Source organism: Hyalella azteca, unplaced genomic scaffold (assembly GCF_000764305.2).
Source record: "Hyalella azteca isolate HAZT.00-mixed unplaced genomic scaffold, Hazt_2.0.2 contig336, whole genome shotgun sequence".
In the NCBI taxonomy this organism is placed as follows: domain Eukaryota; kingdom Metazoa; phylum Arthropoda; class Malacostraca; order Amphipoda; family Hyalellidae; genus Hyalella; species Hyalella azteca.
Window position 1 is genome coordinate 1 of NW_025930689.1, and position 13,577 is coordinate 13,577.

The window sequence follows — 13,577 nt, forward strand, 5'->3', positions numbered from 1 at the left end:
GTTTCAAGCTGGTGTGGCGAGATGAGGCAAGTAAGAACAGCTGCATAGGTATTAGACTGACTATTTCTATTGCATGTAGAGGGTTGGCATTGGCTTTTGGGCTGATTTAAGAGTCAAATTTTTGGGCTACGGCAGCGCTCCCGTCTGTACTCCGCGCAGTCACAGTCCTCACTCCCAGCGTTGCCAACTGGTATATTTCCATACCAGATTTCACAACACAAATCTGGTATTTTCAGACGGTGTCTGGTAAAATAATAATAATAGCGGTTTCAGCGTTTAGTAGGCCGTAGGCCTGTCGCCGATTCTTAACATTGCAGAACATCCACAGCTTGTAGCGATCTCGAACTCGCAACTCACTGCTACACTTTTTCTGTGCTTAACCGCCCGGCCTCCTTGCCGATTCTGACCAGAAACTGGCGCACATAGCTGGGATCGAACCCGCACCTCTCTGCGCCAATCCTGGTACGTACTCTGAACTGCAAGGGTCGCCTGCCAAAGACCACCACTGCCCTGGATGTAATGGACCATCATGATTCCTGCTTTCCGGAACGTAGCCTTCAACACTTCAAGCCGTCCGTATCTAGACCGTGGGTCAAAACAGCCCTCGGTCGAACGGCCATACGTCGAAGGACGATAAATTTTGGAAGAGAACTATGCTATCTGAAACCTAACCTCAGATGCGGTGAACGTAAAATTACGTAATTTAGCGATGCCTGGAAGTCATATTCGATCCGCGGCCTGGTGGTGCACAGCAGGTGGTGGTCAAGGCCGGAAGAGGACAAAGCCGAGTGGTGCACGACTGATTGGTGTAGGTCCGGAGAGATCCAAGGCGTTCGATTCAGAGCTTATTGGTGCAAAAAATTGGTGGTGCACGGCTGCGCTCCCAACTGTAACCACTGGGCCACCAGTGGTTTTGAATAGTGGTATGAACGTCTTAGATCGGGTATATTTGCCTAAATTTGATATTTTTCTGACTTGCTGCAAATTTACTGCATTAAATTCCACCTCTGAAGTTTGAGCTTCCCCCATCGTAGGCACGGATTACCTATATGGATTACCTTTAGCGAGGCGCGACTAGAGCTTTCCCGCCATTTTTGGAACCGCGAGATTACCGCTGGATGATGCAACTCCAATCTAATACTGTAGTTAACATTTAACAAAAGTGCTTAGTGCAGTATGAGTACGAGAGTGATAACTCTTGATTGGTTACTGATCAATGATAATATGGCTTTGACGAGTGAGATTGTCGAACCGATCTCCGGAACGCAAGCTTCACCGTTTTTGTTCGGTAGTTTTAAATTCTGGAGTGCCACTAATTGGAGTGTCACTTGAATTCTGGGGTGCTATTCGACATTTCACTGATCTTGAAATTCATCATCCATTCATGGAACAGGCTGCCTACTGCATCACTTGTCTCCTTTTGCCAGTCTCCGATGCATTCGTGGTGCGAGCGTTTTCACAAGCAAGTCACCCATGTGAAAAACAAGCAACGAAACAGAATTTCAACTAAGTTATGGCTAGGTGAGTGAAAGTCCGTTATTCGGACGAAAAGCAATCTGCTCCACCGCAACAAGTGTTGCCGCAATTTTGTGATCACACAAACAAAAAACTGCGCTGCAACTTCTCCACGCGACAAAATTTCTTCTCGCTTCAAATCACCGACATGTGGAACAGCCTCCCCGATGACATCGTTGGCGCTCCAAGTATGAACGCGTTCAAGATCAGACTAGATAAAGCAAAGGAAAAATATATGTTCAGATTTGAAATGCCTAGCTCCTTATCGAACCCGGTGGAAGTCTATTAGCTATTTCAAACTATCGTCAGTCATGAAAAGATCCGGTCAAATGACACGATTTTAGATCTTCTGTGAACAAGGCACGAAGAGGAAAAGAATCGGCGACAGGCCACATCAGGCAGGCCTACGCTTCTGCGCCGACATCACTATATTATGTTATGTTAAAATGTTAAATAAATGCAATACAAGCATGTACAAATAAAAGGAAGAGGACGATGACCTGTTTCCGTGGCTTGCTCATCTTGAGTGAAATGGAAGAAGTGTCACACAGTTATAAAAAAATATAACTCAGTACTCACTGCAGTGAGTGACAGAGGGCGCATTTTCTCGTCGACGAAAACGTGAAGTCACGGACGGACAGACGGACGGACGGACATGACGAGCACAATAGTGCCTTCATGGTTGAACTAGTAGATCAACCATGAGTGCCTTTTTCTCATAAATGAGAAAAGGCTCTAAAAATTAAAAAGTGTCCATGTAATCAATCACAGAAAAAGAAAAGTGTTCCCCTCAACAGAAGGGAAAAATACGTATAACGTGTTCAATTTGGCTAATTATTCGCCAAGCAAGATAAATGCACAGTAAAAAAGATGAAAAAACCTTTTGTTTTGCTAACCAATGTTTTTGACGAATAGTTTAATCAAATTTGAAGGTATTAGTCTGCTTTTGAACACCAGAATTTCTGGTATATTTCTGGTATTTTGAGCAGGCAATCTGGTATTCTTGCCGAGAAAAAAGTTTGCAACACTGTCACTGCTGACTGCTGAGCTGCTCACTCCTCAGTAGTCAGTACTCAGTTTCAGTAGTCACTAGTACTGTCAGTCTGTCACTAGTCAGTACTCAGTAGTAAGTTCCGAACTTCCGGGAGGGACGGGACCTGCTGTCAGCTGGGTGAATGAGTCTTTCCACAAAGTGCCCAATTCGCGGCTCGCCTAAGTAAAGGCTACAGTTGCGTACATCAAGAGTAGGATGCCTGAACTTCCCTGAAGTTGAGTTAGTTGACAACTTGCTATAGCCAAGTAGGAATTAGCCATTGCCACTTGCCAGCCTTCAAATCACGATTCAATACTCTACTGTAGTCTGTAAGTCAGTAAGTGTATACTGACAGCAGAAACTATATATTTTATGAACATAGCTGAATGCCTGAACCTATCTATCTAGGTTCAGTTTCGTTCATTCCTGCAGGCTGCAGCTCTATTATTCTCATGTTGGACACAGCCGGCACAGTCACAGTGGGGCTGTCGCTGTGGGGGCCAGCCTCGGCCAGGATGGAATTCTAAATATGGTGGTAGTAAGACAGGTGGTTCATATACATTATAGCTACAGGGCCAGCCTGCTAGGCAAGTGTTGTGCATTAACGATTTGCCTGGATGCATTCAGAGTGACATGCGTTTGTTTGCAGACGATGCAAAAGTATTCACAAGAAGTGATAGTGAATCCGCCACTGTGGTGCTCCAAGAAGACATCAATAGACTGCTGATGTGGTCTGAGCGGTGGCTGCTACGTTTCCATCCGGAAAAGTGTAGTGTTTTGAAAGTTGGAACAAAGAAGAGTGAGGCATCCTATCGCATGAACAGCACTGTACTTGCAAACTCAGAGGTTGAATGTGATCTTGGAGTTCTAGTAGACAGCCATACCCAGGATGGTGCCGTTTTCCGCGGATTAATCCGGCGTAAACGAGATGTGTTTGTGACGATCGCCAGGCATCAATCGTAAAGTACATGTGCCTGTGTCGATCATGCAGCATTGGTGAGGGTTACACTTCCGTTTTTAGCAAGCATATTGGCAACTTTCTTTCCTGGCGTACTGGCGTACATCCGAAAACGAACCTCCGGCGTACACGCTGCACCTTCCTGACCATGGGTAGACAGCAACCTGTGCTTCAGAAACCATGTTGCCCAAATGTCCGCCAAAGCCAACAGAGTTGTTGGTATCATCCGTCGTAGCTTCGACTGCCTCACAGAACCTGTGTTTGTTCAGTTATATAAGGCGCTTGTACGCCCACTGTTGGAATACGGTCACTCTGTGTGGCAGCCATACAACAAAACACTCTGTGCGGAGGTCGAGGATGTTCAAAGAAGGGCGACCAAGCTACTGGCATCACTTAGCAACCTAGACTACCTGGCTCAGCTAGCCGCTCTGCACCTACCAAGTCTCGAACACAGAAGAAAAAGAGGCGATCTCATAGACTGTTACAAATACGTCCACGGAGTGTACAAGTACAACACCGCATCACTCTTCAAGCTGTCCACCAGTGACAAAACCAGAGGCCATAGTTTGAAACTTGTTAAAGAGCAGTGCAATCGCCGGGTACGCTTGAATTTCTTCTCCGTCAGAGTGGTGAACGTGTGGAATAGCCTTCCTGAGCTGGTGGTTAACGCCCCCAGACCCCAGTGTCAACTCATTCAAGTCTTGCCTGGACGCTCACTGGTCTAACCTAGCCACCAAGTACGACCCGGACTGCTATCACTAAACTCGTACATGGAGCCCCCCACGCACGTTGCTTAATACGACGTATCACCATGATTGGTGAACAGGCCTCTAATAAGGCCTTCAACACCTCAACCCTTCAAAGTCAAAGTCAAAGTGGCAATCAGGGTGCAGGCTGAGACTGGCAACTACAGAGTTTGGTAAATGCATCGCCAGTTTTTGCATTTGTAGGAAATTAGGAATATAATATAAATTTATAAATTACTTACCAAATCCATTTATTTTTATTTAATTTGGAATCAATGGAATGGACAACAATGAAAATCTACAAATGATTGATTTGATTGATGTCCCCACTCCCACTGACCCCCTCATAGATAGAACTTATTAAGTTATCTGTTATTAGAACATTGGGCTTTGGTCATCTAATTCACATATACCTCAGGTTATGTTTACTTGCCTAGGTTGTAGCTTGTAGCCAGGTAGCCTTGTAGGTTCTGTTCCTATAAGACTGATAATTTAAATCAACTTAATTAAATAATTTAAATCTCTGGTCACTAATCGCACATGTATAAATCCACAAATCTGCCTTCTAAAACTAAATTAGGAATTATAAATATTTTTATTCAATTTTTTGTTTAGAATTTCTCAAACACCTAAATTTTAATAATATCTAATTCAGTAATTGTTATTAATAATTTTATAGTGCAATGTGCATGCCCAACAGGCCAACAGCCCAAGTTCTCAAAATTCTAAACAACATGACCCGTTCAAAAACTGATAATGAGAGACAAAATCATCCTGGATGTGAAGTAAGGTCAGTGAGACAAAATTGACATAACATGCAAAATCATGGAAAAACTCTTATATGGATGCGTATAAAGATTTATTTAAAGTATAAAAAGGCTTCCTTCATTTAAATCTTGCAGCTCCAAGAAGATAGGAAAGCTCAAGTTGTGGCTTGGAAAGGAGATGTATTCCCTTTCCCTACCTGCCCCTTGGGCCTTAGGGTCAGTGCTATATTGAGGGTAAAGCAGAATGTTATAAGTCTTCAACAAATAAAGGGATGTAGTTTATTATCAGGTTTTAGTATGTAATTTTTCAACTACTCTGGCACTTCAATGTGAAAGTTGGTATGTGTTGGCAAGTTACATCAAAGGGGGTATAGTCAGATGGGGTAAGACAGGACCGAAATCACTAACAAGCATGTAGCATCTATACCATGAATAAATAAAAAACCCTAAACCTACCATAAGGTGTAGTTATGCAATGGGCTTCTAAGCTACAACTCAGACTTGCTGCATACAACACAGTTTTCTGTACAGATTAAAAAAAGTGAGCTGGTCCCATCTTACCCCACTGGGGTAAGATGGGACCGGGGCTGGGGTAAGACAGGACCAACAGGTAATTCTTGTGTTACAAGGCTTTTAATAAAAGAACAAACCTGATACCGGGTATTCAATATCATCAATCTAGAAACACATTATTTGATTACACAACCACTTGTTACTGTTTTGTGTTGCAGGATGTCAACTCTAGGTATTGATATTTATCAGTCACATAGGAGTTTTTGTCACAATAAAACTTTGTTAACTCTTTAATGACCAAATTTTTTCTAAGCGCATAAATTTTTTTTTATTTCTAGTGTTTCCAGTCACTAAGTAGTGTATAGATGTGTATGGAACATTGAAAATTGTATATTGAAAAATTGAAAGGCAACATTTCAGTCCACTTGGTCTTACGAGATCCTAACATTAAACGCGACAGTATGATTGATCCCTTTAGTCTTCTGAGCACAAAATATGGATGATATTATGTAGCTGGCATAGTTAATTATCATTTTATATATTACTTTTGCTAGCAACAATAGGCTTAAGAAGTCTGGTCAAGAAACTTCCAATAAACTCTAGTATTTTAGCAAAAATGCCTTATTTGAGATTGAAATTTAAAAGAAAATTTTTGTTTTTCTGACATCCTTGATGTTGGAAAAACATCAAGGATGTTGTGCCAAAGACGCCAGGGCCATGGTTGTGAGGCCAATGTCTAGGCAGAGAGGACAGTGTCTAGGTTGAGAGGCCAGCGTTAAGGCTGAGAAGCCTGAGTCCAGGTTGAGAGGCCCGAGTCCAGGTTGAGAGGCCCGAGTCCAGGTTGAGAGGCCCGAGTCCAGGTTGAGAGGCCTGAGTCCAGGTTGAGAGGCCTGAGTCCAGGTTGAGAGGCCAAGGTCAAGGTTGAGAGGCCTAGGTCAAGGTTGAGAGGCCAGGGTCAAGGTTGAGAGGCCAGGGTCAAGGTTGAGAGGCCAGGGTCCAGGTTGAGAGGCCAGGGTCCAGACTGAGAGGCCAAGGTCCAGGTTGAGAGGCCAGGGTCAAGGTTGAGAGGCCAGGGTCCAGACTGAGAGGCCAGGGTCCAGACTGAGAGGCCAGGGTCCTGACTGAGAGGCCAGGGTCCAGATATGCATGTAATTTTTATTTTATGTTCAAATTTTGCATGTGCACCCACTATTGTACTAGAAACTGTCTAGAATTATTCCAATGCTGCAACTTTTCTGCTATTCCCACCATAGTCCAATAAAGATTGGGAAAGTTCAACGAATGAATGGCCCCACGGATTCCCAACAAGACCAGCGCTGTACGACGTAGTTGGCGGCAAAGAGTAGAGCTGCACCACCGAAACAAAGCATGGATGCTTACTGAACACACTCAAAACAACTATTGCATATTCCTTATCATGACAGTAATATTACACAGCATGTTTGAAAGGCAACCGTATGGTTCACCTGGTTGTTAAAGGGTTAAGCATAGTAATAGTAGGTTGGCTTTGATTCATTATAGAGCACTGCTAAATGCTACATGTATATTCCATTAGTGTCATTGTCTGAAAATTTATCAAATTGATAATAAAACCAATGGATAATAATTTAAGTGTCGGACATCATGTATTTTCTTGCTAACTGCATTTGTGGTGCACTTCTCAAAACATACCTAGCCCATGCTCTCTCACAAAGTTGTGATATTAATTATTTTTTATTTTTCACACAATGATTTTCCCCCAACAACTCTTGCACATAGTTTTGCAGCTCACTAATGGGAAGAGACATCCCTATTTTCTCCATCCCCTTAATGCAATTTACCATAGTACGCTAAATTTCTCTAAGGAGAGCATCTGCCCCAAAATTTATCTCGGTTATTTACAGATGGAGCTCTCTGAAAATGGGTACACTTATTTAAAATAGAAAGAGTGTGAATTTTTATGTGAATTTTTTTTTGCTGCCATTAGATGCGTCAGAATGTAAGCTTTAAGATAAGATGAGTATATAAACCGAAAGTCAAAATTTTTGATTTTGGGGCAGACACTCCCCTTAAAAAGCTGACAAGTTAGAATGGTTATTTTGAGCAAAAATTGTATGTTCCATTTGACCAAAATACTCCAGTACAAATGCACCATAATATATTTGTTTAAAAGCTATTTTTGATAATCTATGGGGTAACAGAGGACCATTTGTGGGGTAAGATAGGACCATTTATGGGGTAAGATAGGACCACTTGTGGGGTAAAGCAGGATCATCTAGTGGTCCTGTCTTACCCCATGTCCGGTCCTTTTTTACCCCATTTTGGAATACATGTCAGGCAGTGATGGTAGCAGGTGGGAATGCCTAGTATGTCTCAAAAGTTGCTTATTACTTGAGGTTACATGCCTACATCTACAAACTTGGCCAAAAAAATTTTTGTCATTAGACAGAGCTTATTTCCCAAACAGGGTTAACTATTTTGTGACATTTCTTTACATAGGTTTTCTTTAAAAATTAGCCAGAAATTCATTATTTACAGAAGAGGGTTGAAACAAGCACTGAAATGACATGCAATGATTGCTCTAACATATTCTTCTTTCAAATTAAATTCAGTGCAATTAGAATGCATGATATGGGCTGGTCCTTTCTTACCCCATGAAGGCTGCGATCCTGTCTTACCCCATTTGACTATATGGGTAATACAGGACGGGTGGGGTAAATTGGGGATAGTCCCACATTTTGTAAAAATTTTGTAGCAACCTAACTAATTTTACAATTGCAAAACTAGAAATAGTAGCATAAAGTTCAACATTTTTCCCATCTTTGTAGCACAAAGCAAGTTAAGAAATTATTATTACTTCTAAAGAATCCCTGAAAAAGTGTTAAAAGTGAGATTTTGGAAAAGTACATCTCAGCTAAGGTCTGTAGCAAATAAAATATTTGCCATATTGATAAAATTTTACTCACATAAAAGTTGCACACAAGTGTTGTCTTAAAAACATGATTGATGGAATTTGTGTAGCTCATTAAAAAAAATTGTGGCCATTTCTGCATGACGGCTATAAGGGACACCCCCCTGAGTAACAAGCGACACCTCTAAAAACGCAATTACTGTAGAACCTTGTTTAGAAAAGGCTTCAGTTAATGAGAAAAATCAATTATCATCAAAGAATCTTGATTACTGTACATTTACCTTGCTCAGCAAAAAATTTTCACTTGACAAAAAATTAATGCATCATCGGTCATCACAAAATTGTGCATAGTATGTCACAGGTAGAATTGTGCAATGGACAACATAAAATGGGAAGTTATTAATCTAAACTATGATTTATTTCTCCAAAAAATATGATGGTTGTCACTAAAATATTCCTTTCTGTTTCAGGTATGTTTCTTATAATCTTTTTTGTTAGTGAATTCACTTGACCCAATGAAAATGGTGCAAAATTACCAGCCATCCTGTAAGCTACATATATATACAGAAGAAATGTTTTATGGCTGCTGATATGAAGCTTGCAGTGGACAAGGTTATTGTAAATGCTCAATGGCATGTCCATGGATGCGGTAATATCACATCAAGAATACAGTAATATATCATAGCAATAAAGGAAAAAACGTTTAAAAATCACAGAAAATTTCATTCATTCTACATCTACATCATTTACAAAGGAAGAGAAGGACTTCAGAGTACTGTTAGTAATGAATGAGTACACTCTGCTTCCTTCGAACATTTTAAAATCAAGTTTTATTTGAAGTGTCCCTTATTACCCTGTTCCAAGGGGTAATTCGGGACACTTTTATTTTGCATCTGACATCTTGGCATATAGGAATTTTTTGAAGATGTCATATGATAGCATATTATAGCTCTTGCAAAGAGCTTTGAAATGTGCCCAAACTCGTTTCTGAAATGTTTCATGATAAGAAGGTATTGATGAAAAATGCTCAAAACCATCTCTTATTACCCCATTTGACAGTCTAAGTTTTCTTTCAAAATTTTCATGATTTAAAACTGTTGTGAAGAGCTAATAGAGGTGTTTTTTAATCCCTACTAGATGCTTGAGATATTGAAATCATTTGTTTCCACTAGAGTGTTAGCTGTCTGCTTATTGTGCATGGCTTACTTTTAGTTCCCTGCAGGAATAATGTCTTTTGTAAATCCAATTATTTCTACTAAAATCTGTCCACATGAAAATTTCAATCATCAACTGTCATCTAGTAAAATTTTTATTGCTGCTAATATGATGTTACATTACCTATATTATTGAATTTTCATACACTTTACACCATTGTAAAAAAAGTGTAAAAATTTTTTGTTGAGAAAAGATCTTGCTATCTATCAATATTTGATATACTTTAAGTATACAGTATTGAAAATCTTCATTTATGTAGTATAATTTATTTCTTTAATTTTTATTTTTGAGCAGTAGGTCAGTTGATATATAGCCTCAGAACAGAATGTTACCATCAAGAGGTGTGCAAGGTCTGTTAGCTGCTGCATCAGCTCTACGTAGTTGCACTGATGTGTCACTTGTGAGGCCCACCCAACAAGTCATGTCATTTTACACAAAGGATATTTACGTGAAGCCTGGCACGGCTCACAGAAAAACCCAGCATTTCAAGAGGAAACATTGGAATCCTCTCTACAGAAAAGAGAGAGCTGACCGGGTATGCATATCAATATATTTCTACCATTCGATTTATTTAAAATATGTTTGTTATGTGGTAATATAGATGGAATATAGTACAAAGACTAATTAAAGAGAAATGTTCTACAAAATCTACACTATTACTGCTGTTGAGGATGATTGTTACTGTGCTCTAGTTACTGCTGTTAAGGATGGTTGTTACTGTGCTCTACATTATTTCTTTCATTCCACTATTTCCTTGCACTTTGGCAAGTGTTATCTGAAAATTTGTATGGGCTCAAAGTGACTATTTTTGTTCTTTCAACACAAATGAAGGATCTTACAAGAAGGCACTTACATTATAACTTGATTTACATGGAATTTAATTTCAGCAACATGTTACTTTTTAGTGTCATTTGTGTACAGATTATGAAGGTGGACCTCATCGACTATCATGAGAAAAATGATGAGCTCACCCCACAGGAGATCAGAATGAAGGTACATTAAATCTATATTAGTTTATCTTTTAAGGAATCAATAAATGTTAGCTTCATTGGTGTACTAGTGTTTAAATCAATACCAGAGCTACAGAAGAGCTTTTTTATCCATAAATAAACCTTTCATTTGTCTTTCAGTTGTTTGCATGTATCCTATTCAATTTTGTTGTTGCACGAGTACCGTTTAATTGGAGTACTCCTCAATTAAATTTGCTTGAATTTTATGGTAATTGATAATTTGCCAAACTTGTATCATTTTCGATATTACAGTTTGCATTTAGCTGAGGAAATGCTGTTTTATTATCAATACAAAGCTTTTGCTATCTATGAAGGCAATCAGTAATTACATGAGTCAAAAGATCAATGATAAAGTTTAATATTTTTCCTGGCTTCAGATGAAGCAGCGCGGCCTTCACCCATTCCGACCGTGGAACGAGCGCCCCATCAACATCAGCTGCACGCCCAGTGTGTTCGAGCCTTACGTTCCCCCTGAGTATGACGGCAAACTCTCCATCGCATCTAAAGACGTGCGTATTACGAGTGCGTCTGTCCATTCATGTGCCGTCTTATCTGTCCTCTGCATCATGACAGAACTGGCCATGAAAATCCTGAATTAACATGACGTGAGGGAAAAGTGAAAATTAAACAGGTCGCATTGAAAACGTTGATACTGAACACATATCTGAAAAATTCACAATATACTCCTACATTTTTCGCAAGGAACTTTTGGTAGCTTTGACGGTCAAAACGTTAAGATTCGTATGTCAAGATTGAAATATTTTAGCAGAATTGTATGTTAAATATCTACTCATTTATTAGCTGTTCTGAAAATTTGCAGAATTATTTTTCTCGAACAATTGTCATTCTTGCAACCTTCGCTTGAGATCGCCAAATACCTCCACAACATATATACCGCACTACCGGTACATATGTATTACTGCTCGTTTGCAGCAATTGCTAATCAATTTTCTATGTACGATTTGTTTATGAAGATGTTGCACGCTGCTCACTGTATAAGGTGAGACTTGAGATTAATTCAATCATTACGTATTTACCCAGGGCGCCAAGCAGAAGTTTGAATTCATGGAGAAGAAAAGCAAGACCTACATAGCCATACGTAAAGTAGGCAATTATGACGAAGATTTCGACATAAAAATGTTTGTGGATGAAGCTCAGGATATTTATATTAAAGCGCACAAAGCCATCGCCGAGTAAGTAGTATTCGACAGATGTGAGGCCTGTGTATTATAAACTTAAGTTTGTGTTAGGCGAGAGAGGCGTTAATTTTCCCGTAATATAATTATACAAGATTATTACAAGTTTACTACAAGAAATGATTTCTCGTATTGTTTTTTATGGGTAAATATTTGCTGCAACTGTGTTGTGACAATTCAATGAGAATTAATTTCCAATAGTGTGTGGGAATTTAATTATCGTGTTCCTATAAATATTCGATGAAATCATTTTCCTGACAGTGAAGACGAGGATCTGTTGCACGACCTGGTGACGGAGCGAGCTTTTCCTCTCGTCACTCACGAGACCAAAAACAAGACCATCAGGTGAGCATGCATTTCTTTGCCTAACTCCTCGAAAATAGGGTACATTATTATATAAGCTAAACGAATTAAAGATATAGGAATATATCTTATTTAAGCATCTGCATTACAATCAATATACAACTGCAATATTGTCAACTAGACATAGATGTATAGCTCCCAATCTGTTTGCATTGCATTCTATAAAATAGCATAGTATGTAACTCCCATTTGTGGAAGATATATATGGACAAGTTTCGTTATTAATCTACTCAGAAACGTAAAGCAACTTCTGAGATTAGCTTATTGCCTTCTCAGGTGGGAGTTCATCGAGACGATTGAGAAGCCTAGGGCGGTGCACGCTCGCGTCACAGAAGTCATTGACAAGGACAACCTCTTCGCTCAAATAACTGTCAGGATGCACACCAAGCAGGTAATGCGCATCCATAAAGCAGGTTACGCTGTTCACGGTTTGTAGCGTCGGCCGTACCACCCCCAAGTACTCCATCCTCTACCTCCCCTTATTTGTATAAAAAAACATATGTATGGATTGATTGTTAAAATGAACTATCAAACAATTTAGCGAGCAATGAGTATAACTCGACAGCTCCATATTGTTTAAACTCAAATATTTACCCAACGCGCTCACCTGTCATTTCTGAATTGCATTCTCTCTGCCACCACGTTTCGTTTGCTATTAATGCCCCATTCGCTCATTCATTGCTAAGCCATAATCTATTGTCCATTGTGTTCCTGTGAATTAAAATTTGATTGAACACGGAAATCTGTTTTTATTCGCCGTTTGCCCTGCAACAGACGCTGGCCGTGTACGACAGATTTGGCCGCCTCATGCACGGCTCGGAAGTGATAGCCAAAGACGTGCTGGAGTACGTAGTCTTCGAGAAACATATTTCCAATACAAACGGCACGTGGCGAATGCACGATAAGATCATTCCTGGTGAGTGAAATGCATGTAGAGTTGGATGCTGTCTAGTTGGAATAACTTGTTTATGGATATAGACTGAAATTACAAAATACACGTAAGGAGACTTGCCAACAATATATTCTGACATTAAGTATTTAAAAATCACAGAAATAATGTAACGCTCAATTTCAGATTGGCTGCCGAAGAGACCGGCAGGTATTCGTACGGTGCGGGAACCATTGGAGGAAGCCGAGCCTTTCACCGAAGAAGAACGAGAAATTAAAAAAGAAACCGCTTCTGCCGTGTAAGAAGTATGGCTCATATTGTGTACATAGACACGAGTTCTTCCCAAATAAATGACGACCAAAAAGGTTTTTATTCACGTTTTGAAATAAAAACAATTGAAAGCAACAAAAATGCCCCAATATTGAAATTGAATAGTAATTGAAATATATTTACTATTTGCAATTGAGAAAAAGAATGAGACA

The 13,577-nt window shown here is 39.8% G+C and overlaps 1 protein-coding gene across 1 annotated transcript; it reads left to right on the forward strand.

Annotated features, from left to right (window-relative positions):
* The first annotated feature begins 9,907 nt into the window (after positions 1 to 9,907).
* On the forward strand, positions 9,908 to 13,465 carry LOC108672710 (probable 39S ribosomal protein L45, mitochondrial). Its single transcript, XM_018160428.1, has 8 exons — positions 9,908 to 10,172; positions 10,559 to 10,630; positions 11,025 to 11,156; positions 11,689 to 11,840; positions 12,105 to 12,188; positions 12,483 to 12,597; positions 12,981 to 13,122; positions 13,282 to 13,465. Exons 1-8 carry the CDS (start codon positions 9,963 to 9,965, stop codon positions 13,395 to 13,397), a joined length of 1,023 nt encoding a protein of 340 aa, XP_018015917.1. The 5' UTR covers positions 9,908 to 9,962; the 3' UTR covers positions 13,398 to 13,465.
* Positions 13,466 to 13,577: the final 112 nt, after the last annotated feature.

What these genes read in the sequence shown, in the direction of transcription:
- LOC108672710 (XM_018160428.1), top strand. Translation starts at nt 9,963, where the DNA reads ATGTTACCATCAAGAGGTGTGCAAGGTCTGTTAGCTGCTGCATCAGCT. An exon ending in CACAGGAGATCAGAATGAAG is followed by an intron (nt 10,631 to 11,024) that starts GTACATTAAATC and finishes TCCTGGCTTCAG; the next exon opens with ATGAAGCAGCGCGGCCTTCA. An exon ending in GCGCACAAAGCCATCGCCGA is followed by an intron (nt 11,841 to 12,104) that starts GTAAGTAGTATT and finishes TTTTCCTGACAG; the next exon opens with TGAAGACGAGGATCTGTTGC.